A 25,114-nucleotide genomic window follows, 5' to 3' on the forward strand; every position below is an offset into this window, starting at 1 on the left:
GTACACACACACCCCCACACACCTGCACCACAGACACTGGATCAAATTTATATATACACACCCCCTGGACACTGGAAAATACTCTAACACTCACGCACGCACACAGTTGTATCCTAAACATGTATAAAACACGCAAACAACTAACTCCAGGCAGTAAACACATAAAACGACACATGCTGCAGGCACCAAAGCAGAGACTATCAGTGCATACACCCAGGCACTAGAGGCATTCCTTCAAAGTCCTTCTTGTAGGTGAACAATTTTCAGCCTTATGTGGGCTGCTGTATCAGCAGAGTTTCATGTGAGCTGAGCTCTTAATGACTCATTGTACTTTCTGTCTCCTGTGTCCCACAGTGCTTATAGACGGTGTGGAGTGGAACGATGTCAAGTTTTTCCAGCTGGCTGCCCAGTGGTCATCACACGTCAAACACTTCCCCATTGGCATCTTTGGCCACTCAAAAGCCCCCTACTAGCACCCCCTGTAGACTCCTTACAGAACTGCAGACAGTTGACTGTGTGCCAATAGCCTTCCCCCCCCCCCCCCCCCCATAGCCAGCCTCCTTCAATTCCTGCCTACAACCTTCTTAATTTATGTCTGCTTTCTTTGTTGGCGGTTTTTTTTGGCAAAGGTCTGGACAAAAAAAGACTTTAAGAAAGCAAGGCTGTCGAGGGGGAGACATTTCTTTTCTTTAAAAAAAAATCCCTTCAGACTTTTTCTAAACTTTAAGAGGAAAGCATAATGTAGTAATTTGAAATGATTAACTCTGTAACATCACACAGTACAGCCAAGTGAGGATCGGGCCTTTGGGGTGCCTTCAGAGTTGATACCAGTGAATTATTGGTTTGAAGCATTTCACTGTGTGATTAACATCATTAAAACACATTTTTCTCTCAGTAGCCTTCATAACCAAATGACTTTTCCAGAATGGGAAAAATCCCTAGGAAGAAATGAGTCTTTCAGCTTACAAGGCCAAAGGACTGGACATCGAATTGCAGATGGAAAGTTCTGGATCCCCCTCTTATTGGACAGCAAGACTTTCATAGTTAACTAATGGAATTGCCCACTGGGACCCCTTGTGTTCATCTAAAGGAGATTGTATGTTGTGCAATAAACTGTATATAATAAATGAAGTAGCTCCTGAATGAAGTGACAAGTCTAAGCACACACAGAGGATCGAGGATCGGCCTTGCTCTATCTCAAGAACTGAGACAGGGCTGCAATGACAAACAGCAATGGCAAGTGATTTCCTTTTCAGTGTGTTGGAAAGGAAACATTTTTCCCCTAAGTTACAACTTAAAACAGTTACAAAATGCATACATAGAAACAAGTTGGTAATAAAATCTTTGACCTTCTAGGTGATTTGTTAAATTGTACTTCTTATGAAAAACATTTTTACCTGACCTGACGAACCTAGGGTGGCAACTGGGGTGGTGCTCCGGTTTCCTCAAAGACTCCAAATATATACTGGGAGGTTCATTGGCTTCTGGGAAAACTGCCCCAGGTGTTAGTGTGTGTCTGTGTGTGTCCTTTAGTGGACGGGTGTCCTGTCTGGGATGTCTTGCCTTCATGTCTCCTCTTGCCTAAGACCCTTTACTTCCCAGGATAGCTTTCAGCTTCCCCCATGATAGTGGTTAGAAAATGAGAGTATGGATGAATTGTTGGATGACAATATGCCAAAAATAAAAGAATTAAAGCTCTTGTTCTAATAGTTAATATTAATTCTAATAAGTCCAACCCTGGTCCTGAAGCGTTTCCATTCAGCAGGTTTTACAGGCAGCCCTTAAATCATCAATTTTTGCTGACCTGAAGCAATTTAACTGCAATCTGTTAAACAGGTGGAACAAAATTCAGAATATTATTCTTCACTCAGAAGACCAGAAGACCTAAATAGATCTGCTTCAACAAGTGTTTCTCTGATCTTTAAATAGCAGGTAATTTAGGGTGTCCTGTAAGGTTAACACAACTGGGGCTCTTCTTGCAAGGAGGGATCTATAGATGTTTGGAACACATTTCTCCAAATTTAGAATTGAAAATCAGCCTCCTAATAAAAGTAAGGACTCGTACAGGAATAGTGTTTTTGTTTAGCAAGAACTGACCAAATAAAATGCGTATTGGCATTTGTTGCGAGTATCCACCTGGATCACCCTGGACTCTTACGGACTTGATTTGAAACAGTTGTTCACTTCGTTGATCTCTATTAGCACTGTTTCTAGGTCTTTATTCACTGAGGATTAAATGTTTCCTGTAAACTCTGGTGAGGTGTGGCCTTCCAGGATCAGGAGTATTACTCTGGCCAAAGATTTGAAACGATCTGAATCTTGACAACATCCAGTCAGGCTTATGGAAATTCACTTTGCCATTTAGCGGCAAGCTGAAAGTCACACAGGCTAATTATAGTGTATGCATCAATACAAGATGAAGCCACATATAGGCTGATGCATGCATGTCTTCATCTTTCCTAATGTTGCAGTAGCTGGTTGCCAATTTCCTAATTTGCCGATTTGTAAATTGACAGGTTTAAACTTGTGTTTTTTTTAAATGCACCAGTACATACAGTAACAAAGATAGAATACTTTTTTCCCCCTCATTCTTATTTCTACTGGAAAAGCATAATCAGATACAAGGTAAGAGCCTCATCATAAACCAAGATGGTTCAGGACTTTGTAAAGGGGAAAATGAATTTCTTATTTGTATTCAACACAGTTTTTCCATGGAAGTATTTAGGTGTGGTTGTTGTGTTCAATATGAGTGCGCACTGTTGCTGGTTTGTCTCGACACCTTGTAAATGTTTCAGCCATTTCAGACTTGTGTTTTTGCATTTTCCTGTAATTCCCTGTTGTCTTACAATGTGCGACTGCGCATCCAGGAAAATGGGTACATTTTTCAGTTGGAGATCCACCATCAAATATTTCTCACCCAAAAGCTTAATTCTGGATGATGAACTGGGTAGGGTCCCTCACTGGAGATTTAGTAACATGAACAAAAGCACTTTTTTGAGGTTCATTTCTTTCAGAAAGGGGTGGGTTCCTGAGCAAAAGTTGTAACTTGTAAATGACTACCACTGTAAATCCCTAATTGCAGGATAATAAAACTAGACTCACTAAACATCTGACTCTGTGTATGGTCTTACAAGTTACTTGGGAACTACAGGATTGAAATGAATGAAAACTGTTATACTGGAACACCAATAAAGAAAAACATTTAACTGTCTCCAAGATAGCTGGAAGGTACATCTATAAACTTCACTTTTTCTTTTAAAAACTTGGGCAGTCTTTGCCAATTGCTGGGATTGAGAGTGGTAAGTAGCGGGTGGTTGGAGCTGCTGCATGAGAGCTCCTGCATCCTGGGAATGATCCCAGTCAAGGTGCAGCTTCTGTGAGGAGTTTGCATAATGAGTTAATACCAGATTCTCCAATTTCACCCATGATACAGAAACATGCTGGCAAGGTTAGTGGGTATCACTAATTTCCTCACATGTGTATGACTGGTCACCTGCCCAGTACCCCGTGCCTCCAGGCTACACAGTCTAATAATGCTTAATTTACATTCAATGGAAATAATCACAAGAATTGTAATAAGTGCCTGAACACAAACGGTACACACTCCTTTCAGATGGCACCATTCATAACATCTTATTCGGTTACAGACATTTCCTTTACATACACACAAACTTAAAAAAGGAAAAACACTTCTAGATTATTTATTTTTTTCCTGCCATTACATGTTATTACAAAACACATCTTCCAAAAAGCCACCACGTGAACAAAAACGCAGAATGTCACATCAGATCAGAAATGAAGGGAAATTCTGGCAAACGTTACATCAACATTTTAGAGGTTTCCGGTTTTGTGTGTTGATAGGAGAGGTTTACTTCCAGGTCACTTCCCCTGGTTTCAGTTCCCTGCAATTACAAGTTAAGAGCATCTTAATGAACCTTTCTAGCACATTTACTCACACTACATTCCTCAGACTGGTTTTAGTTTTGTCTTAAGGCAATCACATTTTTGCAAAGTGAAAGATTTATTGGCATCGGCAATGAATAACAGTGGTGATAAAGTAATAAGAAAAAAAAAATGCATTTTCATACCCGAGGACTTTGAGGAGCATAGTATAAGGTTGTGGGGAAAAAAAAATTATGAAAATCCAGGCAGGCTACCTATGTCCACATACATGTAGAAAGAAGAATTATTTAAAGGCTGCAATAATATTTAGTGTTATTGTAACCGAGATGATATCCCCTCTTTTCTCTTCATGAAACCTTCCCTTTCTCTTTGTGCTGACTCACCAGGGGGGATCACTCTCTGTGCCTCAGACTGGTGATCACATACTTTGCAAACTCTGTTCTTTACAAAACTAGCTTGAGAAAAATTTTTTTCAATAGTTCTGGACTTCTTAACTAATAAAGAGAACAGCTTTGAAGCAAGTACAAATTCTAAAAATCTAGTTTCAATATCACAATTTCATACTTTTCAATTGTTAAATGTGTAACTTTTCAAATGTTAGACAAAGACCTGTTTTTTGAATACTCTATACTGGGGAACACTAATTTTTCCAGAATGCTGCCTGAGTAAGGCACTGATTTCTGTCCTCTAAATCCCCTTAAGTCAGGATTGTAATTTGCTTATGAAATCTGAAGGGTTATGATATTCCATGACCAAGATGAATATAGTATTCTGCTTCTATATTGTAAAAGCAAAGGCACACCATGCGACCAATCAATGAAACCAACCTCTTGTACAACATGCTCTTGTTTCTAAAAGCTGTGAGTTTCTCATCATTCCTTCTGTCCATATAAATCCCAATCACAAAGCCAAGGGGGACGAGAACGTTGACCCAGTGCTCTCGTAACATATTCACCAAGTTCACCATGGTGCCTAGGAGACAAAATGCTCATTTGTGTTACAATCTAACAAAAGGTAGAGGTCAAATGGCTACTCAATGTAAAAGATGCTCAAATACAATTTTTACATCTGATAAATGCCTGTATTCTGAGAACCACGATCAAGCACATTGCTCCTGGCTCTTCTGCTCTGGCTTGTAGACAATGGCCAAATGCCACTGCTGAATTTCCAGTACAGCAGATTTTAGTCTTCTACTGCACAACACTGATGAAATACACCTGACTGAACATCTGCAGACACACAGAATGCGCAGTTATAATCTTGTCATTAATTGCAACCTACAACAACATCTTGGAAATATCAGAGGGTTCAATCAACACGGAAACTTACAAGCAAATTCTAGCAATTTAAACTTTTCACACTGTGTAGCTATTTGGCCTATAATAACAATTTAACTGTTCAGAACTGCATCACGCATAAAGTGGTATCTGACAGACATGAGCCTCCTGTGCCAAATTTATCATGCAGAATAGTGGAACAAATCTTATATAAAATTGTTAACATTTCGCACTTAATGTCCTATGAAAAATATCTTCTGTGCAGATCGATTCGGCTTCAAAAATACTGGTGAGATAACTTTTAATAACTATACTTAAAGATTCGAAAATATTGATATCCAAGTTTATGATGTCAAGCCAAAGCAAATTCTTAAACTGTCTCGTTTAATGAAGAAAACAGCTTTCTGATAAACACTAGTGATTAGATCATTAATGCATTACATTACAGCAACATTGTATTCGGACAGCGCTGAACACTCAGATCCTCAAGGAAACATCTGACTGGTTAATTTCTTTTAAACAATATTAAAATAACATTTCATATTTACGACGACATGTCAATAGCACTTTAATCGAAATAAGAGCAAAAGGTAAAACTAACTAAGCTAACAAATATGAATGAACTCTTTTACCTTCTGTATGGATTTTGATGTTCAGGCTTTTTATAAGACAAATATATAAGCTAGTAAAATAGAATCGTTAGATTTTAATTATTGTCAGTAAAAGGTCCTATAAGATTATCAGACAAAACAGTCTTTAAAACATAGGTTATACAATTAATGCGTTTTTCTCAGTTTCGCATTTTAACAATATATATACAACTCATACCTTCCCCTAGGTCAACCGAAGGCAGGCCCGACTAAGAGGACATTGGATTGAACCACTTTCTTAAAATGCGGGAAGAGTAAAGCCGTGAATGGGAATACTTACTACTTAAGTAATTTAAAAAGCAACAGAGATCATAACATATACATTGTAAATTATTATTGCTTTACATTTGTTTGCATAAATAACCGTGCCACCGATTTTTACCGAGAATATCTTGAAGTAAAAACCACCAAATCTGCAATGGTATATCCGGATAACCTTTCACCTCTATTTTAGTTTGCAATGGCCGCTTTGTGAGAGCCGGGTGTGTGGCTCATTGTACGCGTTTAAAATTATGTAATCTAAACATATATTTCATCGGTAAAAACCAGAATGTAAAGGTTAAACTTTGTGTTTATGAAGTGTTTTTATGGTATGTTTATATCAAATTTCGAAGGGTACATTTTAAGGTGTGTGGCCTGTCGTGATTGTTTATAGTTTTGCCCGTAATAACCATAAGCTTGTTATTGTCAGTATTTTTATTTGATCGTTCCCTATCTAATCAATTATTTTGATCTAATTGTCCCCCTTGCTACAGTAAGCAAGCCGCCACACTGAACCGAAACCAACTTTAAAAAAACAAGTTTATGGTGATTTCACAGAATGCAGTTCGGTCGTCTAATTGTTGTGTGTCGCTGTTTAATGTGGTCTTATGACGGTGTGGTATAACTTTAGAAATATTGCGATATTTACCTCGTTGTAAAATATGAAATTTAGTCTAATGCACAGCTACAGTGACAACGTATTACTCAACGAAGCGAAATGTTCGCAACTGAAGCCAAACATTTAGATAAAACAATTCCGCGGTGTATCGTCACAACTCTGCCTAAATATTTTCTCCTGGTTGATATTTTAAGGGAATAGGAAGTATTATAGAGTTCATATTTTGAGTTGTATATCGGTGTTAGTGTTTCCGATCAAATGAAAATGATAACACATGTTCATATATTAATTTTTTCGTTTGTAAATTCTTCCCCTATTATTTCCATAAGTGTGGCTCTGACCTAATATGTTTATTATCCTACAGTGTGCCAAGTGTTGCTAGCATAAAGCAAAATGACCTCCATCATCAAGCTGACGGCGATTTCAGGGGTGCAGGAAGAGTCGGCGCTGTGTTACCTGCTTCAGGTCGACGAGTTCCGCTTCTTGCTGGACTGCGGGTGGGATGAGAATTTCTCCATGGATATAATCGACGCAATGAAAAGGTCTGTTTACAGTATAACCTTACTTAATGGATAGATTCAGCTGTGTTGCTTATACAGCAGAACTGTGCGCTGACGACAAATTCTGCGCCGTGAACATCAGCCAGTGACATTTAACTAAGATCTGTAAGGATTTAAGTTTGTTTAATTTTTTTATTGCAGGCATGTCCATCAGGTTGATGCAGTGCTTCTCTCCCATCCTGATCCTCTTCACCTGGGGGCTCTTCCTTATGCTGTGGGGAAGCTGGGGCTGAACTGCACAATTTATGCTACCATCCCTGTGTACAAAATGGGACAGATGTTTATGTATGACTTGTATCAGGTAATGGAGACTTGTATCTCTTTTTGTCAGTAATAATTGAGTTATGAAGAGTCATGACGTATGTTTATTCATGCATTGAAAACATGACTTGTTGCTGCAAGATGCAAAACACTAGAAGATATTCTTCATTTAAATTACCAGGAGGCAATTATTTGGATTTGTTTAGGAAGTAATCCATTTTTACTATGATGTAGTTGCTGGAATTTATGTTTTGCTATGTACAATGATTCTTGTCAGTGATTTGTACACATGATACTTATTGAGGGGTGGCACAGTAGAATTTGATGCCTTAACATACATCCACTGCCCTTTCACTGGCTCCATATAAAAGAAGCATGTTTTATAGTCAGATAATATCCTGCCATGCATTTTCTAACTGCTTCATCCAATACACGGTTGCCGGGGAAACCAGACCATATCCTAGCAGGCAATGGGCACAAGGTGGGGTACATCCTGGATATGATGCCATTCCGTTGCAGGATGCACACAGACATGTGTACACTTACAGATAGGGCCAATTTTTCCCTGAAGCCACTAAACTTACCAGTATTTCTTTGGACTGTGGTAGGAAAACCACATGAACATGAGGAGAACATATAAACTCCACCCCTATGCTATCCACTTCACCCCTGTGCTGCACGCTATCATATATTGTGTGCTTATTCATAATGTATGATCTGATGTGTAATGTTATACACTTGTTATTTTTCATTTTGTTTTCTAAATGTCTGTCCTGGAAAATTACATATGAATGTTCTCAGGTGTTGTAGTGTTTGATGACCAGTGTCCATTTGTACCTAATGCTGGCAGTGGAGCTGAAGGCCATCTTGTCCAGTGTAACTCGCAGTTTCAAAACAGCAGCATTGTTTTAAGTGTAGTTAACCTGTAGAGGATTGTTGAGCACTTGGAACAGTGCACAATGTTGTTGTTTCTTAACAGCAGTTGTTGTATTTTTTCTTAGTCTCGTCATAACACTGAGGATTTCACCTTGTTCACCCTGGATGATGTGGACTCAGCCTTTGACAAAATACAACAGTTGAAGTATTCACAGATTGTCAATCTGAAAGGTACAAATCCTGCAGTAAACCAAATAATACAGATACATTTACAGATAATTTTACTTTTAACTCTTATTCTTAGGGGCCCCCTTAGAAAAATGTCTAGATATTACTAGTAAGGTCTTAGGTTCTACATATTTATTATAAACTCCTGATTTAATTTGACTGTTTCTCATTTTGAGGTTGCACATAGACTTGTTAGAAATAAGACAGATTTGCTTTGTCCAGTAGGTTTTCTTTGTTGGGGTGCTCAGGCATTTCACCTCACTTCTGTTTAATCAGCCCTTTTAAGTTGACCTTTTTAGTTGAACAGCTTTAACTATATATTTTTTTGTTATTGGTTTACAGGTTTGGAAACTTTTAATCAAATTAGGAATGGTACAAATTCTCTTACCATTGCTTGCTTGTCAGGCATAATAAGGGACTCCAAAAATATTGTAAATCAATAAATACATGTTATAAAAAGACCAATTATACAATTCATGAATCATATTGTTACAAATGGGGGGTTACGGAATTGACAGAGGTTTAGTCAGTAAGTAAAATAATAATTCTCAACTTCTAAGTGATTTCACCAGAATATACCTGAGTGGTTGGTATAATTGGAGTGAATTCTTTATTCTCTGACACAGCTTTGGTGAAAGGAGAAATGATCTAGGAACACTTGATTAAACAAATATTTATTACAATGACAAAACACAAACTACAGTACAAACAACAGAACATACAACACACAAGTTACTCTATGTACAGTATTTACAGACAGGTCGTTTCAGTGGCATAACATTCTAATCACCCTTGAAAAATCCCCCGACTTCTACTAAGTATGAAACTCTTAAGTAATGCCTACAGAGGCCAAATAAGAGATAAGCTGTCTTCTAAATACTGTAAATGCAAGACAGCCTGCTGTTAAATCTCTCTCTTCGCCCTGGATGCCACAAAATAAATGGGAGCTTATCTCCCTATTCTAAAAATGCACGCTAAGCAGGAAAGATGTTTCTAACTAAGTAATGTTTGCCCTGGAAAGCCAAGTTCTGTAAAAACAGAATAGCAAGTTTTCTCTAGCAAGGTTCAAGTACTTAGCTCCGGTCAGGTTTTGTTTGGATGATCATGAAGTAGAGGCCTTCGCCTGGTGCAAGCTTCAATTTCCAACTCCTCTCTTCTCTCTATGTTTGTCCTCCTTCTTGTTATTTCCTTTCTTCTTCACTCTCTGTGCTCTTAATGTAATCTCACATTGTGTGTGTCAAATGAGCTCCCACACAAGATCGACTAGATGTCATTGTCATCTCCTGAGATCTATGTATTGATTTATGTTTTTATCAACTCGTTTTCAGGGAAAGGGCATGGCTTGTCTATAACTCCTCTCCCAGCTGGTCACATGATCGGAGGGACAATCTGGAAGATTGTGAAGGATGGGGAGGAGGAGGTTGTGTACGCCGTTGACTTCAACCACAAGAGGGAAATGTAAGTGTAGAGTACCTAGTTTAAAAGGGAAAGTCTACAGGAATGAAACACGGGTGTCTTTCCCAGGTACTGCTAAACTCGAAAGATCTGTCACACAGTCAGATGTTTTTCTTCTTCTGTGAATAGGCATGAATACTCAGAACACTGTTGTGCAAAATCATATTATTATACAGGCAGTACGTTAAAGCAGTGCTGTTTTTGCTTTGGAGCATATTGTGCCAGGGCTGTTTAGAGGGCATTACATTGAATATTGAGAGCCCAGTGTTTGAGAAAATAAACAGTACTACTGTAAAATGAACTGCACTCCTCAATGGAACTCAACTTGAGTTCTGTGTTCATAAGATGTATTTCAATGTTATTAAATCATTTAAATATGATTACCACATGAAGAATGTTTAAGGCAAACTTTACTACACTCCTATGGATTACATGTGAGATGACAGGATTTCAAAACACATAAGTTACCTAAAATGAAAATCACTAAAATAAAATCAAGTTTCAAATGTTTAGACTTAGGAAATGTGTTGCAGATCCATGTCTTCATTCCAGAATAATATTTTTAATATTAATACACACATCAAATCAATATCTTTAGCAAAGTATATACAGTAGCAGTATTTCTGCACCAGCAATCCAAATATCCTCATGATACTATTTTACAGTTACCTGTGTCATCTTTTTAGTGATCAAAACATCTTAAAATCGTATTTGAATTTTGCATCATCATAACATTTTTTTTCAATTTTCTAAAAGTCCAACGTAAAGTACGCTGGGCAAACGTTCCGAGGTCAAATTCTTCCAGCATGGGGGTACCTTTAAAGCGGAGACGACGGCACCGAAATTTTTTGGCGCGCCTTCTCTTTAAAGCCCTGGCCAAATATGAAGACAGTACGTACAGTTATAATTCAAACGGAATTAAAAACTACACATCCCAGTTACCATGGTGGTGCTTGTGATCATTGCGTTTAACCAACGAAACAGGGCGAAAAATCAGTCACATGGCTTTGGGGCAGAGTTTCGAAAGCTTAACCTATCAGCAACAATGCGAAATTTACGCGATAGGCTACCTCAAACTGTCAGTTACACGACTGTGTATGTCGTTTAAGCCACTCCTATTTGGCATTTTAGTTATGGAGGCGAGAAGACCCCCCCCTCTGAGTGTCTGATTAGCCGCCATCTTTAACCGCTTCGTGTCCGAATCGCAGTAGCTACGCGTACGATATAAAGTTCATCCCAGCTACAAAACATATAGATTTTTGTGGTAAGAGGGCGCAAAACATCAGTATTTACTGCTATTAATTACTGTACGATTTATAGTTGAAATCTGAGCCTAGATATAAAGTTAAAATCTCGACAAAGCAATGTAGGAAAAACAGAGAAAATAAATCCTTTCTGACATCTAAAATCAGTTTCGATCAAGGTCTCTAAAACGAATAAGAAAAAGAGGAGTTTCGGAGGGCAATTACGCTGTGTTTATATAGGATAAGTGATCTATGAGCAATCTAATTTCGTGTTCGTTTAAAACAGTGAAATGTCAGCTGCAAAAGATCGCACCAGAAACAGCACTCTCTCTGCCTGTCATAGACGTTCAGGAAAGGCTGAATTAAGTCATGTCAAGAACAATAATTTGGTGATCAATAATAACAGTTGTAGGACAAGAAACAAAAGATAATGAAAACTTTTTTAGGCTAAAACTCAAGTTCATTCTACAAATTAAGGCAAATTAAAATTTAGGATGTTAAAGTGCTAGAGGTGTAAAAAATACAAAAATGCACATGAGTAAAAAGTTTTAGAAATGGAGCAGGTGTTGCTTTGAAATAAGCAAACAGAAAAAAAGCCATGACTATAGTGCAGAAGAGGGATGCAGGAACACTTGCTTAGATATACAAAAAAAATCACAAAAAGGTGTATGTTACAAAAGAACATGCAAAAATGTTCCCTTCATGATCAATAAAGTCTTATCTATAAACATGAAACAGAGTGAGGAATCAGAAAATTAGCATGCATAAAAAACAGCAATTCTGTCAATAAGCCCTAAATGAATTAATAGCAACCATGGTATTTTAGATTTTGTGTAGTTGCTAGCATTGAACTGTGTGTTGGATGCACATGAATTGAAGGAATGGGCAAAGATAGCTGATGCGGATCCACAGAGCCAGCATATTGAAATGATTATAATTAGAGGCAATTTGTTTAAATAACTAGGTATGGATACTGATGTGCAAGAGAGGTGGAAAGGCTGTTTCCTTAAGCCAGCACTATAAAATATTTTATTCTCAGTGAGATGCTGCCATTTCATTGTGGGTTTCTAACACTGTGTATAGTTCCATCCACACAGTGCCTTTACTTCCATCCATTTCTAATCTCTTTATCCAGTACAGAGGATTTGGAGCCTATCCCAGTAAGCAATGGACACAAGGCAGAATACACCCTGGACATAGCGCCAGTCTATCACAGGACAGACAGACACAAACACACACAAACCAGGGCAAGTTTTCCCATAAACCAATTAACTTACCAGTATGTTTTGGAGTGCGAGAGGGAGTCATATCACACATATGGAGAAAAACCATGTAACCCAGAGAGAACATGCAAACCCCACACACACAGGATGGCAGGAATTGAACCTAGGACCCCAGTGCTCCAAGATAGCAATGCTAACCACTTTGCCACCATTATAAATGGATGGATATCTTAGTTATCTTTCTAGTTCACAGGTTTGCATGCAACATTTAATTTTGAAAGCCACTGAGACATCAGGTACTACTGTTGTATTTATGAAAAAGAAACAAAACAAAAAGCATACTAACAACTGTGCCATCCTACTCTTTAGTTAATACAATTTATTATTTATAAACAGTTAACATTGTTAGCAAAATATTTTGAATTATATTTAACCCTATTTTTTCTTTAGTTTTGTATTTAACTTATTATATGATAGTCAGATTTAATGTATATTTGAACAATGAAAATATATTTTTACAAGATGCGGGGGAAAGTGCAACAAATTATTACAGTGCTAAATTAAATATTGATTGCTAATAGTTTATGCTAACACCTAACTTTCTTAATTAGATGTATTTAAAACAGTGAACTAAGAGTAACATACCATTCAGAAATACAATCGAAAATAGTTTTGTGGTGTTTGTATGGATGAAACGTTTCTAAAATGTAAAATGTAACAAAATTAAAGATGATTAAAATCTGTAATCTTTCCACTTGTAATGTCATTAGACAGAACAAGAAGTTTCTGCTTTGTCTAAGGATGGTATCAAAAAGTAGTCTAAGTGGTGAGAAAGCTGTGCTTAATGATAATTAAGTGACTTAAAAGTAAAAAGAGATGCTTCATATTGCTTGATTAATTTTAAAAACTAAGTTATAAATGCAAATGCGATCGCTGCCATAAGCGCTCCAGGCAGAAGAACGTTCGGTCTGTACTGCTGAGCTCCGCGCCTCCTCCCTCTCTCGGTGCCGCGCCCCTCTCTGACGGAGCGCAGTGGGCGGTACGCTATTTTCAGAGCCTCTGATTGGGAAAAAAAAGACCTGCTGATCAGTTTCACACACCAGGAAGAGAAAAGAATGGGATTTTTTCTCTTCGAAACGTGTGTTGTCTTTATGAAATTCGTGTATTTTAAACGTTTAATTAAGAAGTTAAAACCTTACAGCGTACACAAAGATTCTGAGCTGATCACGAGGAAGAAAAATCACCCATTTTTTGCGCATAAAAAGTGGTTTTTAACTCTCGAAACCTGTTTTTATATGTTTTAAAGTCGTGCAATGTCTAAGTTAAGCAGGAACACATCATTATATCTCATTATTTATTTATTTTTTTAAATTTTTAAAAATCGTTTGCCCAGCCTACGTAAAGAGATTCTAATCAGCCTCTCTTTTCTTCAGCCATTTGAATGGATGCTCTTTGGAAATCTTGACCAGGCCATCTCTGCTGATCACAGATTCCTTCAATGCTACATATGTCCAGCCTCGAAGAAAACAGAGAGATGAGCAGTTGTTAAGTATGCATCGTTTTTTAAATCAAGTCCTTATTTTGAATAAAAGTTTCTATCCTGAATGACTTAGCATGGTTTGTGATACTGAGATCTGATTTAGTCTTATTTTGTAGAAATGCTTTTGGGAAAGCAGCATTCATATATCAAATCTTTGTGAACTGAATACATTTTTTTTTACAAATGACCCTATATGAGAATTTACTCATTTTTAGTTTATATCTTCAGGTACTTTAGTAATATAATTTTTATATAATTAAATTTTTTCTAGGTTTTTGAATTATTTGACATTGGGTAAATCCAAAGTTGAAATCATAGAAAGTTATGTGAACATTCCTGATTCACAATTACATTTTGTGGAATATTTTCACAGAAGTTAGAAGTAGGTTTGTTTAGGCCACTTTTTTCACCAGAGGAAAGGGGTGCTGTAGTCTTTGTCTTAAAAATATGAGCTATGTAAATACTTTAGCATCTAGTAAAGAACTGCTTTTTTTCAGTTCCAGATAGAATTGAATAAAAAGTCAAGCTCTTATTGGCTAAAGGGTTTTTTTCATAGTATTGTCTTCTATTCCTAAAAAGCATAGTCAAGGAAATCGTAGTCTGTCGTGCTTTCTAACACTGTGCTGTGTCACCCTAGCCAATGTAATGGAGACTCTGCGGGGAGATGGCAATGTGCTGATTGCTGTGGACACAGCTGGGAGAGTTCTGGAGCTGGCTCAGCTCTTGGATCAGATCTGGAGGACAAAGGATGCAGGACTGGGCGTCTATTCTCTTGCCTTGCTAAACAATGTCAGCTACAATGTAGTGGAGTTCTCTAAATCACAGGTTGGCACATCTTTCATTCTAAGACACTTACTGTTTTATGCATTAGTTGTGTATGAGATTCAGTATTTCACAGCAGTACCATAGAAACTCTAACTTGTACTGCTGCACCTGCAAATTGACCAGATTTATTTGGTTATTTAAGCAAGAAGTTATATAATGCTTGTTCTTTCAGCTTCATTTAGTTTTTTTATTTACTGTATAAAACAAAATGCATGGGGGTATTACAGTGTGCCTAAAGATTTCTGTTAAGACAGTTTTCTATTAGAAACTCCATGACGCATGTTGATCCCATAACTCGTACAGAAAATAGTTTTTTTACTGTTTGTTGCTTAGTTTAGCTGCTGGCTAGTGTAAAATCTCATTATTTTTATTGATCCAAAGAGAACAAAAAAATCAAGAAGAGTAAAAAAAATTCACAGGAAATTATTCAGTAAAAGCACTTTGTGTAACTGAGAAACATACTTTGAAAAACTGAAATATGAACAGAAAAAATGATTTTCTTTATTTGTTCTCTAAAGCTCTTGCATTTATGTTCTTTTGCCATCCAAATCAATGTCAGTATGTTGGCATGAAGAATTATTTTTCAAAGGCAAAGAGTTGGTATCTTTTTTTAAATGAGAATAATCCGTCCAAGAATAATTCATGAACTCTTTCTCCTCTGCAGTGTTCTTTCGCACTTGTCTCTTATATAACAAAAACAGGAATGCCGATTCCTAGAGTGGCACAAGCAGTAAAGGCATTAGCTCTGAGTGCAGTTTGAGTCTGAGCTATGTCATTAGCCAGATGTTCCTTAATGAGTGGTATATAACTGGCTAAGGGCCAGGAGATTTGACTGGGATTCAGGCAAGGGATCCTCAGTTTACTTACAACAATGACTCTTGGGTGCCTGCAGATTTTCAGTGATATCAGTGTGTGGCGCACCCTTTCTCCACTTGGTATTTACTCTCCTGTATGTCACTGTGAGTGAACTGACAGCTGAGCATGTGAAAGAGGGTTTGCACTGCCTTCTGTCTTCCTATGCAGTACAAGAGTCGCCGACAGAAAATAACTTTTGATTAGCAATTCCAAACCAGATGAGTGTAAATCATTTGATGATTCTAACAAAAAAAAACACAGTTGAAACTTGTCTAAACGGCACCTGTGTCCTTCAGGTGGAGTGGATGAGCGACAAGCTGATGAGATGCTTCGAGGACAAGAGAAACAACCCCTTCCAGTTTCGGCACCTGTCCCTCTGCCACAGCCTCTCAGACCTGGCCCGGGTTCCCAGTCCCAAAGTGGTTCTAGCCAGCCAGCCGGACCTGGAGTCGGGGTTCTCCCGTGAGCTGTTCATCCAGTGGTGCCGGGATCCGAAGAACTCAGTCATCCTGACTTATAGAACCACTCCGGGTACACTTGCGAGGTATCTCATTGATAACCCTGGGGAGAAGATCATAGATCTGGAGGTGAGAGCCTGAAGGAAGTGAGACTAGGCACCTTGTCTCTGGGATGTGGAGAGGTCTCCCCTGATTTTCTTATGGCTTTTAAAAAAAGCCTCCATGATTAGTAAGGTGTTCTGTGCAAGTGATAGACATGCACACCACAAATATAAAGTGGAAAACACCAAGTTTGGAGAATATTATAAACTTAGGTTTAGCTTAAACTTATGTAATAACATAATTTTTATATTCCAGTCAATGTGAGTAGGTAATAAAAAATCCTGTTAGGATTTCCTTTCATCCTTTTTTCTTATCCAAACCACTTTATCCAATACAGTGTAGGGGGGAAATCGTAGCCTAACTTAGCAAGCAACAGGCGCAATGCAGGACACACCCTAGAGGGGAAGCCAATCTATCACAGGGCGCATATGGACTCACTCACACCTGTACAGACGTCAGTTTACGTACCTGTATATGTTATGACTGTAGGAAGGAAACCCACGCAAACACAGGTTAGAACATACAGATTCCATGCAGATGGCACCCCAGGAACTGAGCCCAGGGGCCCAGTGCTGCAAGGCAGAAATGCCAACTGCTGTGCCACTGTGCTGTCCATATTAAGATATATAGTTAAAAGTGTAGTAGTGAAATTTAAGATGATGTTAAAACTTTACAATGCACTTGTAAGATCACTTTTGAATATAAGAAAGCTATTGCTGTTCTAGAATCAGTTCAGAGAAGAGCAGCATATAGTGAGCTTAGAGAAATGTACTGCTCTGATTGGCTAAAAGTGTTGAACATTTTTCATCTTGATCAAAAAAGGCTACAGTGAGAAGCATTGAAAACTCTTTGAGATCTGCATCTTAGTGTATAAGTGGTAAAAAGCAAAAGGTTTGAAATAAAAGATGCTCAGTTTGCATTTGCCTTTGTGCTTTTATGCTGTTACAGGTAAGAAAGCGGATAAAGTTAGAAGGCCGGGAGCTTGAAGAATACCTTGAAAAGGAAAAAATGAAAAAAGAAGCAGCCAAAAAGCTTGAGCAGGCAAAAGAGTAAGTAGACTTCCCCAGCTGCACAGAAAAGATCTACTTCAAGCTAAGATCTGAAGTCATACAGATCTATTTTAGAAAATTGTGTACAGTTTTTATCACCACATAATAGAAAAGATATAGCTGCTCTGTAATCATTCCAAAGAAAACTAACCCGATACATTCCAAACCTTTCCACAGGGAATGTCCTACACTAACAGGTTAAAGGAACTAATCGTTTTTCGTCTTGAACAGAGCAGACTACAAGAGGGACTGATACACGTATTCAAAATCCTCAAAGGGATTGACAAAGTCAGCCCTGCAGATTTCTTAAGAATGAGCAGTGAATCACAAATCAAAGGACACAGGTGCAGAAGGAAAGTTTTTAAAACTGTGAATATTTATGCAGAAAACATGTATGCAGTATTATACAGAAATATGGAAGAAGGTAAACAGCCATGTTCTTAAAACACTGACATCCTGTAGTTGCTTTCAAGAAACAGCTGGATAAGATCCTTGGATGAGATAACTTCTAACTACCATACAGGCCAGGAGGAGTAGTTGACCATTTGTTTGTAACCTGTCTTATGTTCTGATGTATTTTCCCTGTCAGGGTGGATGTGGACTCCAGTGATGAGAGTGACATTGAGGAAGACCTGGAACAGCCCTCCACCGGCAAGGCCAAGCACCATGACCTCATGATGAAGGGAGAGGGGAACCGGAAGGGAAGCTTCTTCAAACAAGCCAAGAAATCCTACCCCATGTTTCCAGCCCATGAAGAGAGAATAAAATGGGATGAATATGGAGAAATTATAAGGTAACCTTTACACCAAATCTGTGCTGTTTTCTTATTACATTTGTAGCAAAAGTCATAGTAAATATTCCCCAGAAACAATCTCTGATCTTCGTTAAAGGTTTCTTTCATATGTATTGAAAACTTCTTTGGCACAAATTGGAGGTAAAGGACATGATTATAAAGCTTGTTTTAATTCAACACATATTGCATTGAATACTGAGAAGAGGAGCACTTCAGAAAGAGTTCCAGGAGCCGAAAGAGTTGCAAAAAGCTACCTTGTCATATTGTTGAAAGTTATATCCTGAATTCCTAAAGCTGAATAAGATTTTCTACAAGCAACCAAGCAAGCTTGATAAGGCCTTGAAAGGCCTCTTCTTGTTTGTAACTTTGTACCAAAAAGTATTAAAATGCAACACATGAGTATTGACATGAATAACACTTGTTTTCACTTGCTACACTTGTTATGTTCTTGAGATTAGTGTATGTTGGCTTTCCAGTTTTGATTAGAGGATTTTAAAGTACAAGTTGCAATGTTCTCCGTTAAAAAAAAAAAAGTTTTATTTTTTGTGGTTCAAGGCCTGAAGATTTTTTGGTCCCTGAGCTACAAGCCACAGAGGAAGAAAAGAACAAGCTGGAATCAGGGATGACGAACGGGGAGGAACCGATGGACCAAGATCTGTCTGATGTGCCAACAAAGTGCATTTCATCAACAGAAACCCTGGAAATCAAGTGAGTGTTAGATCACAAAACCATTGTTAGAACATGAAACCATGAGAAATAGTTTCTTGACTGTGAAATGTGCTTTTAGAAAAGCTACAAAAAGTATTTCTCCATCAAGGTTATGAACACGCAAATATATCTCATGAGGCACCGCACAAGTCAGTTGCCATTCCAACTGGTAAAATTCCAAGTTCCAACCTGGTAAAATTCCAAGTTTACCAGCTTTATAGATTCTGGGAAATTTTTACTTAAGCAAATGGGCTTTTAGTCAGGGCCTTTTTGCTTTTCTTGTTGGCAGTACTTCAGTGATCTAAGTTTTGCTGCAAGCCCACGTCTGATGATACTGATGTCTAAAACAAAGACGCCTGCCAAGCCAGATGTTTTCTGTCTTATTACGGATGCCAGTCATACAAACACATTGACTTCACAAGTGACACTGCATTGTGCCAGCACTACCACACAGAGCAAATTAGTATGTGGGAAAACTGCAATCACTTAAGATTATATAGCAAAGGGTCCTAACGTGCTTCATGTATAGGATGGGATTCATGTCATCCTCCACTGACGTGCAACAGGTGGAGAACAGAAAAATTGCTTCACCAATTGAATCAAGAGAATTTGGAAAATTTTAGGTAAACCAGATTATTAAAGGGTTTAACACCTCTACCCCTCATTTTAATAATTTAATAGCAACAAGTTTTTAAGAAAGATTTTATAAAATCTTGTTTTACTCCCATTAATTTCTTGTAATATCATAAATTCTGTTACTCAGCTCTACTGAGGACCTCAAAGATACCATACATCCATGATAACAGGAAGAGAATGTAAGCAAGTGCAAAAAAAATGAGAGAGCAAAAAAACTGGGCTTTACTTAATTACAGTTGTGGGTTGCTTGTAATACAGCTAGTAGTGTTATCACCAAAAAGAACGTTGTATCGTGACTTCAGTGTTGTCCCCGCTTCACTGGCTGACATTGCATTTTACAATTCCTAACCAAAAATATTGCTGTTGACGTACTATTTTTAAATTAAGCCCTGGCCCTGGAGACCACTTGTCCTGAAGGTTTTAAATCAGGAATTTCTAAAAGTATGGATGTGAGCAGTTAAACAGGCGATGTGTTCAAGTAATTTAGAGATAATCTGTAACACAAATTGGAATATATTTCAGTCCTTGAGGACAAGTGTTCCTAATTTTTAAATATTTAGCAGGACCTATAAAAATAAGTGAATTGGGGCAACCCTGAACCAGGGTTGGAGACCCCTGTGCTTTGTTCTTTGGTTCTTCAAGAGACTGTGGCAGGAAAGGTGAAGTCATTTTTCTAGAAGCACCTATGTGGTTTGAATCTCCTCTTCTTAGTTATGCAGCAAGAAAAAGCATTACTGTACTGATCATGATTTTCCATGTATGGTTTCTAGGGCAAGAATTACATACATAGACTATGAGGGACGCTCTGATGGAGATTCAATTAAAAAGATTATAAATCAGATGAAGCCTCGACAGTTAGTAATTGTGCACGGCCCGCCTGAAGCCAGCCAGGACCTTGCTGAGTCCTGCAAGGCTTTCAGTGGGAAGGACATTAAGATTTATACACCCAAGCATCAGGAAACTGTGGACGCAACTAGTGAGACTCATATCTACCAGGTAAGCTTAACTCATCTACAGTCAGGGTAAGACATTATTGGCATCATTGTCATAATGTTTTTGTTATATTTTTATGCTCATTGTGACTGGCATTTCTATACTCAGTGTTACAGTTAAGCCATATGAGAATGTAATAGCCTAAAAACAGCTTACAAATTCAACCCCAAAAGACCTCTTAATTGATGGTAATACCCTCACTAGGTGTATGGGGAAGTTGTTTTACACATCCTCACATGAGTTTAATTAGTGTGTGTTTGATATATAAAGGCCTTGCATGGTGATAGTGATGGCTGGGAGTTAGTTGTGGTGGGACTTTCTTTACCAAAAAGTTTTTTTTAAGTTTAGGAAGTTTATGACCTTTAAAGCGATAACCTAGTGTTAAACATTTTAAGATAAAAACCAGGTTAAGAGTTGGACCTTGGTCTTTGGGGTATTTTAAGTGCACAGATCCCTGGAGCCAAGCTACAGCAAGGCAGGGGTTTGTCACTTTGTTTCACTTTTGGTCTTTTAAATACTTCTGCAAAGCCCTGTTATAGTCTTCTTTCTTAAAGAGTAAAGAAGGATGATTGTGAACATTTATTTAACATTAAATAGAACATAAATAAAGGACATAAAAGATATATGTGTTGGGTAGGTTATTGGGGTTTCAGATAATTAAATTTGAAAAGCTTACCACTCTTTGTGATATACAATCTAATGCTGATATCCATTCTAACATAACATCTATTGTGTTCTGTTCCATACATGTAAATGTGTACTCTGTAACAATCATTCACATTTTATTTGATGTAAACATTGTTTATATGTATTATATCTTAATCACAAAAATCTTTAGTGACATTTCAGAATGCCTTTGTTGATGAGTTTGTTTTGCTGTTCCTGGGGTTCTGTTCTGGCTGTGTGTTCAGGTGAGGCTGAAGGATTCCTTAGTGAGCTCCCTGCAGTTTTGCAAAGCCAAGGACACAGAGCTGGCCTGGATTGATGGCGTGCTGGACATGAGAGTCATCAAAGTGGACACTGGCGTGATCATCGAAGAGGGAGATATCAAAGAGGAGACTGATGAAGGCGAGCTGCCCATGGACATTGCCTCTTCTTCCCTGACCTCTGACCCAAGTGCCATTGCCCAGCAAAAGGCAATGAAGACCCTCTTTGGTGATGATGAGAAAGAAATTTCTGAGGACAGCGATATCATCCCCACTCTGGAGCCCTTGCCCTCAAATGAGGTGAGACCATGTCAAATGCCTTAGAACATGTTGCGTTGTGAATTCTCATGCCAGCTCAGCAGCAGTCATGTAAGGGTAAATGAAAACACTTTATAGAGGGTTTACCAAGAGTCTAAACCAGAAAAGGTGTTCACCTGCAGGGCAGATTGACCTCCATGGAAATGACAGTGTAGGCAGTGGGTCATTTCACTGGCTGACTGTGACCAAGGTTCCTTGAGCTGAAGTGGATGGGATTGGGATCAGTTGTCTGTAACTTTCTAAGATTACCAGGAAAACATAAGCTCCTTGCACCCACTGGCTGACATCAGTGAGAGTGACAGTGCTCCTGTTCTCAATAGAGACTCTCCTGTCAGCCACAGTGGAGCTCGTGATGTGTCAAAGGGCGAGTGGCTTTGCTTGGAGGCTTGTTGGTGCAGCATGTGTGCTGGCATAAAAATGGTATATGATAGAAATAGTTACAGTATTGTGAACAAACTTTTAAAAAATTAGAACAGAACCAAAGAAGAGCCTTAAAGGTGTGTGATAGCCACTTTGATAATGCAATGCTAAATATCCAGGATCCTAGGGAGCCAGAATGAACAAAATCACAAAACGGTTGTTTCCAGATGCACAAGTGAGCAATTCATGTCTGCACTGTTGAAAGTACCTACATTTAACTTCCACTTGCATGCTTGGTTCATTATTTGTCTTATTGCAGCTTTTCTTTTCTTTTCACATATTGATTCAAGCCCCCTAGTAATAGTCTTTGTTCAAGACTTTATAGATTGATTGATTTATGTATGATATTTTACTCCAGGAATTTATTCTGGTTGCTCTTGGCTAAACTTCAGGTGGCAGCAAAGTCTTTGTAGCATGGTGACCAAAACTGATCTCAGGATATCAGGAGTATTTCTGATTTATTGAAGATCAACAATTGTTGTTGATGACTTTTCCTAATTCCTAATAGATTGCTGTTTCTAGTTCTGTACCTCCCATTTTATTTTCACAACATAAATTCTTTCTTGCAAACAGCATGTACTACATTGCTCTTATCTGCACCTGACATTATTAGCTTTGTATCTGCCTAGATATTTTCTCATTTTTCCAGAGTCTAGATCAGTGTCACTTCTTTAAAATATTACCTAATGCTGATGTTGACTCAGTTAAGCTAGTAATGAATGTAGTAATCTCATTGATGCTAGTGAAACTAGACAATATAAGGACAGTAATTGAGGAATAATGTAAATTCTGACTATATGAAAAAGGAAAAGAAGCCTGACTAATAATTATATGTATTTTCTGCACATTAGCTTTATTCCACATAGGTTTATGAGAGAAAGTCTCATAAACGTTAATGAGAAATTCTTATCAGGATCCTCCTGAGTCTAAATATAATCCATGCTATTACCCCTTTGAAAAAATAGTAAAAAGACAAGAATAAAATGGTATGGGGATTTATCATTTTCAGAAATGGAGGTGAATCATTACTAAAAATGTTTTGATGAATTTGACCCAACAGTTAATTTAATACATATTGTAGACTGCAGTAGGGATAATACCAATTTCTATAACTTAAACAAAATATGACGAGGCCATCATTAAAGTGTGATGACTGCCTCCTTCCACTAGCGGTTGCCCTTGGAAACCATTATATTCTCACGAGGGCTTATGGTTTTCCAGGGTTTTGATGCTCTAACCGGATCACATTTTCGCGATCAGGCTTCAGGTCTGCCCTTCTAGGTGTCCAGCTCCTTTCCCAGGAAGCCCGCAGTTCGGTTCCTCCCATACACAAGACTTCCAGTTTTTACCCTGCACCCCACAGCACCTCAGGCAGTAGTCTCTATTCTAGCCAGCACTTTTTATCTTCACGTTCTCTTTTTGCTGTTCACCGAGTTTGCTGATCTGTACCCCTGACCCTTTTGAGTGCTGCCTTCTAAGCCCATTCAGTTTCTTTTCAGGGCTCTTGCAATTCGGGTTCCTTCAGTACCCAAGACTCCATTTCTGATGGGCTGTATTTAGCAGCCTTTCTTTTCGCCAAGGATGCAGTTAGCCCGGCTTCTCCTGGGATTGATGTTTTCCCCCCATTACTGACTGGCTTGGGCTGATAAGCCTTGCTGGCCAGTATTTTATTCTCATAATCACCCTTCACATTTAACTCTCTGTCTCTTGCGCTTGGGTTCAGATGAATCACCACCCGCGTGTCTGTATCCAGCGGTGGGATTACATAAAGTTATTGACCTTAAATTGTTGTCCATGTTGTGTTTCCTGTCAAATTTGTTATAAGGCCGTTCTGTTCTGCTCTCCTTTTCAGGTTCCAGGGCATCAGGCGGTCTTTATTAACGAGCCCAGACTGTCTGATTTCAAGCAGGTGTTGCTAAGAGAAGGAATCCAGGCTGAGTTTGTAGGAGGAGTCTTGGTGTGTAATAACCTGGTAGCTGTGCGCAGGGTAAGAAAATCTTACAGTAACCATAACACAAACATTTTTACCAGAGGTCTGGGTTTATGTGAGTTAGATTGCTCAAACCCATTTTTAACAACTTGTCAATATTCATGATGAATGTAATGCGAGAGAATTTATGGTCAGTCTGTTGGTAACTAAGTCTGCATTTGAGAAGTTAGAATTAGCATGATTTACTTTAACATGATTTAATTTAACGTGATTTACTGTTTTCATATAAATCGAAGATTTTCTTGAAAAAATACCTTCTGAACCAAAAAAGTTGAAAGCTCCTGGAAATGTTGTGCACATTGCAAAATAGCTTTAGGCATTTCCACTTTTTTTTATAAATAGCACGTTAAAGCCATTTGTTAATTGTCTTTTTCTTTACTTTTCAGACCGAAACTGGACGAATAGGCTTAGAAGGCTGCCTCTGTGAAGACTATTACAAAATACGAGAACTTCTCTATCAGCAGTATGCAGTTGTTTAGGTTCTATGATGGGTGGTGTCATAAGTGAATTTGTTAACCCATCTTTTGGGCATTTATTAAAGATTTTTATTTTCCAAACTTCATTTGTTTTTTCCTATATTAATGGCTTATGACTTATGATTGATAAACTGAATGTTCATCAGTGACATGCTGTGCACAGCATTGGGTTTAGATATTTAGTGAAATGAATTACTTTAATGAATGAAATTCCAAAAGGTATGCTAAAACATTTCATTTCTTTAAAACATTTATTTAAAATAACCAGTTTTGTGAGAAAAATATTTTTTATGAAAAGACTATGACTACATTGGTACCAATGGGGGGTTATGAAAATAGACAAAATCAGGAACTGAACGAACAGATTAGTCAATAATTAAATAATCATAACTCCCACCATTGGTGGTGGTGGAGGGGAGTCCCCATTACCTGTAAATTAATAATTGCTTACACTTGTATAGCGCTTTT

The 25,114-nt window shown here is 38.0% G+C and overlaps 3 protein-coding genes across 14 annotated transcripts in view; 2 read left to right on the top strand and 1 right to left on the bottom strand.

Annotated features, from left to right (window-relative positions):
• Window positions 1-3,106, top strand: part of pacs2 (phosphofurin acidic cluster sorting protein 2) — a 132,471-nt gene extending 129,365 nt beyond the window's left edge. For all 6 annotated transcript variants that reach the window (XM_015351201.2, XM_015351203.2, XM_015351202.2 and 3 more), the window contains one exon: window positions 355-3,106. In XM_015351201.2, coding sequence (XP_015206687.1) covers window positions 355-473 — 119 coding nt within the window. In that variant the 3' untranslated portion in view covers window positions 474-3,106. The remainder of the gene's footprint in view (window positions 1-354) is intronic.
• A 579-nt stretch (window positions 3,107-3,685) lies between these two features.
• On the bottom strand, window positions 3,686-7,234 carry LOC102687837 (NADH dehydrogenase [ubiquinone] 1 beta subcomplex subunit 1). 5 transcript variants are annotated; one of them, XM_015351209.2, is made up of 4 exons: window positions 6,009-6,054; window positions 4,970-5,132; window positions 4,731-4,875; window positions 3,686-3,902 (listed from the first exon to the last, which is right to left on the bottom strand). In XM_015351209.2, exons 2-4 carry the CDS (start codon window positions 5,010-5,012, stop codon window positions 3,869-3,871), a joined length of 222 nt encoding a protein of 73 aa, XP_015206695.1. In that variant the 5' UTR covers window positions 5,013-5,132; window positions 6,009-6,054; the 3' UTR covers window positions 3,686-3,868. The 5 variants fall into 5 exon arrangements, with proteins under 5 accessions (XP_015206695.1, XP_015206696.1, XP_015206697.1 ...); XM_015351210.2 differs by lacking the exon at window positions 4,970-5,132 and adding an exon at window positions 5,813-5,862 and having other exon boundaries at window positions 6,009-6,040; XM_015351211.2 differs by having other exon boundaries at window positions 4,983-5,132; window positions 6,009-6,024.
• cpsf2 (cleavage and polyadenylation specific factor 2) lies at window positions 6,274-24,727 on the top strand. Of its 3 annotated transcripts, none has more exons than XM_015351207.2 (15): window positions 6,274-6,457; window positions 7,075-7,252; window positions 7,412-7,571; window positions 8,533-8,638; window positions 9,964-10,093; window positions 13,991-14,106; window positions 14,735-14,922; window positions 16,074-16,364; window positions 17,286-17,386; window positions 17,976-18,179; window positions 18,735-18,887; window positions 20,294-20,519; window positions 21,428-21,742; window positions 24,033-24,167; window positions 24,557-24,727. In XM_015351207.2, exons 2-15 carry the CDS (start codon window positions 7,104-7,106, stop codon window positions 24,647-24,649), a joined length of 2,367 nt encoding a protein of 788 aa, XP_015206693.1. In that variant the 5' UTR covers window positions 6,274-6,457; window positions 7,075-7,103; the 3' UTR covers window positions 24,650-24,727. The 3 variants fall into 3 exon arrangements, with proteins under 3 accessions (XP_015206693.1, XP_006632745.1, XP_015206694.1); XM_006632682.3 differs by having other exon boundaries at window positions 6,274-6,420; XM_015351208.2 differs by lacking the exon at window positions 6,274-6,457 and adding an exon at window positions 6,687-6,705.
• The last annotated feature ends 387 nt before the right edge of the window (window positions 24,728-25,114 follow it).

This window comes from Lepisosteus oculatus, chromosome 8, assembly GCF_040954835.1.
Source record: "Lepisosteus oculatus isolate fLepOcu1 chromosome 8, fLepOcu1.hap2, whole genome shotgun sequence".
NCBI classification, from domain to species: domain Eukaryota; kingdom Metazoa; phylum Chordata; class Actinopteri; order Semionotiformes; family Lepisosteidae; genus Lepisosteus; species Lepisosteus oculatus.

Bases quoted from the DNA above. Each gene is read 5' to 3' on its own strand.
- LOC102687837 (XM_015351209.2), bottom strand. From the start codon at position 5,012: ATGTGCTTGATCGTGGTTCTCAGAATACAGGCATTTATCAGAT. The intron at 4,876-4,969 runs GTAAAAATTGTA...TTTGTCTCCTAG, and splicing joins AATACAGGCATTTATCAGAT to GCACCATGGTGAACTTGGTG. The intron at 3,903-4,730 runs GTTGGTTTCATT...TTGTAATTGCAG, and splicing joins AAGAGCATGTTGTACAAGAG to GGAACTGAAACCAGGGGAAG.
- cpsf2 (XM_015351207.2), top strand. From the start codon at position 7,104: ATGACCTCCATCATCAAGCTGACGGCGATTTCAGGGGTGCAGGAAGAG. The intron at 14,923-16,073 runs GTTGGCACATCT...TGTGTCCTTCAG, and splicing joins TGGAGTTCTCTAAATCACAG to GTGGAGTGGATGAGCGACAA. The intron at 18,888-20,293 runs GTGAGTGTTAGA...TATGGTTTCTAG, and splicing joins ACAGAAACCCTGGAAATCAA to GGCAAGAATTACATACATAG.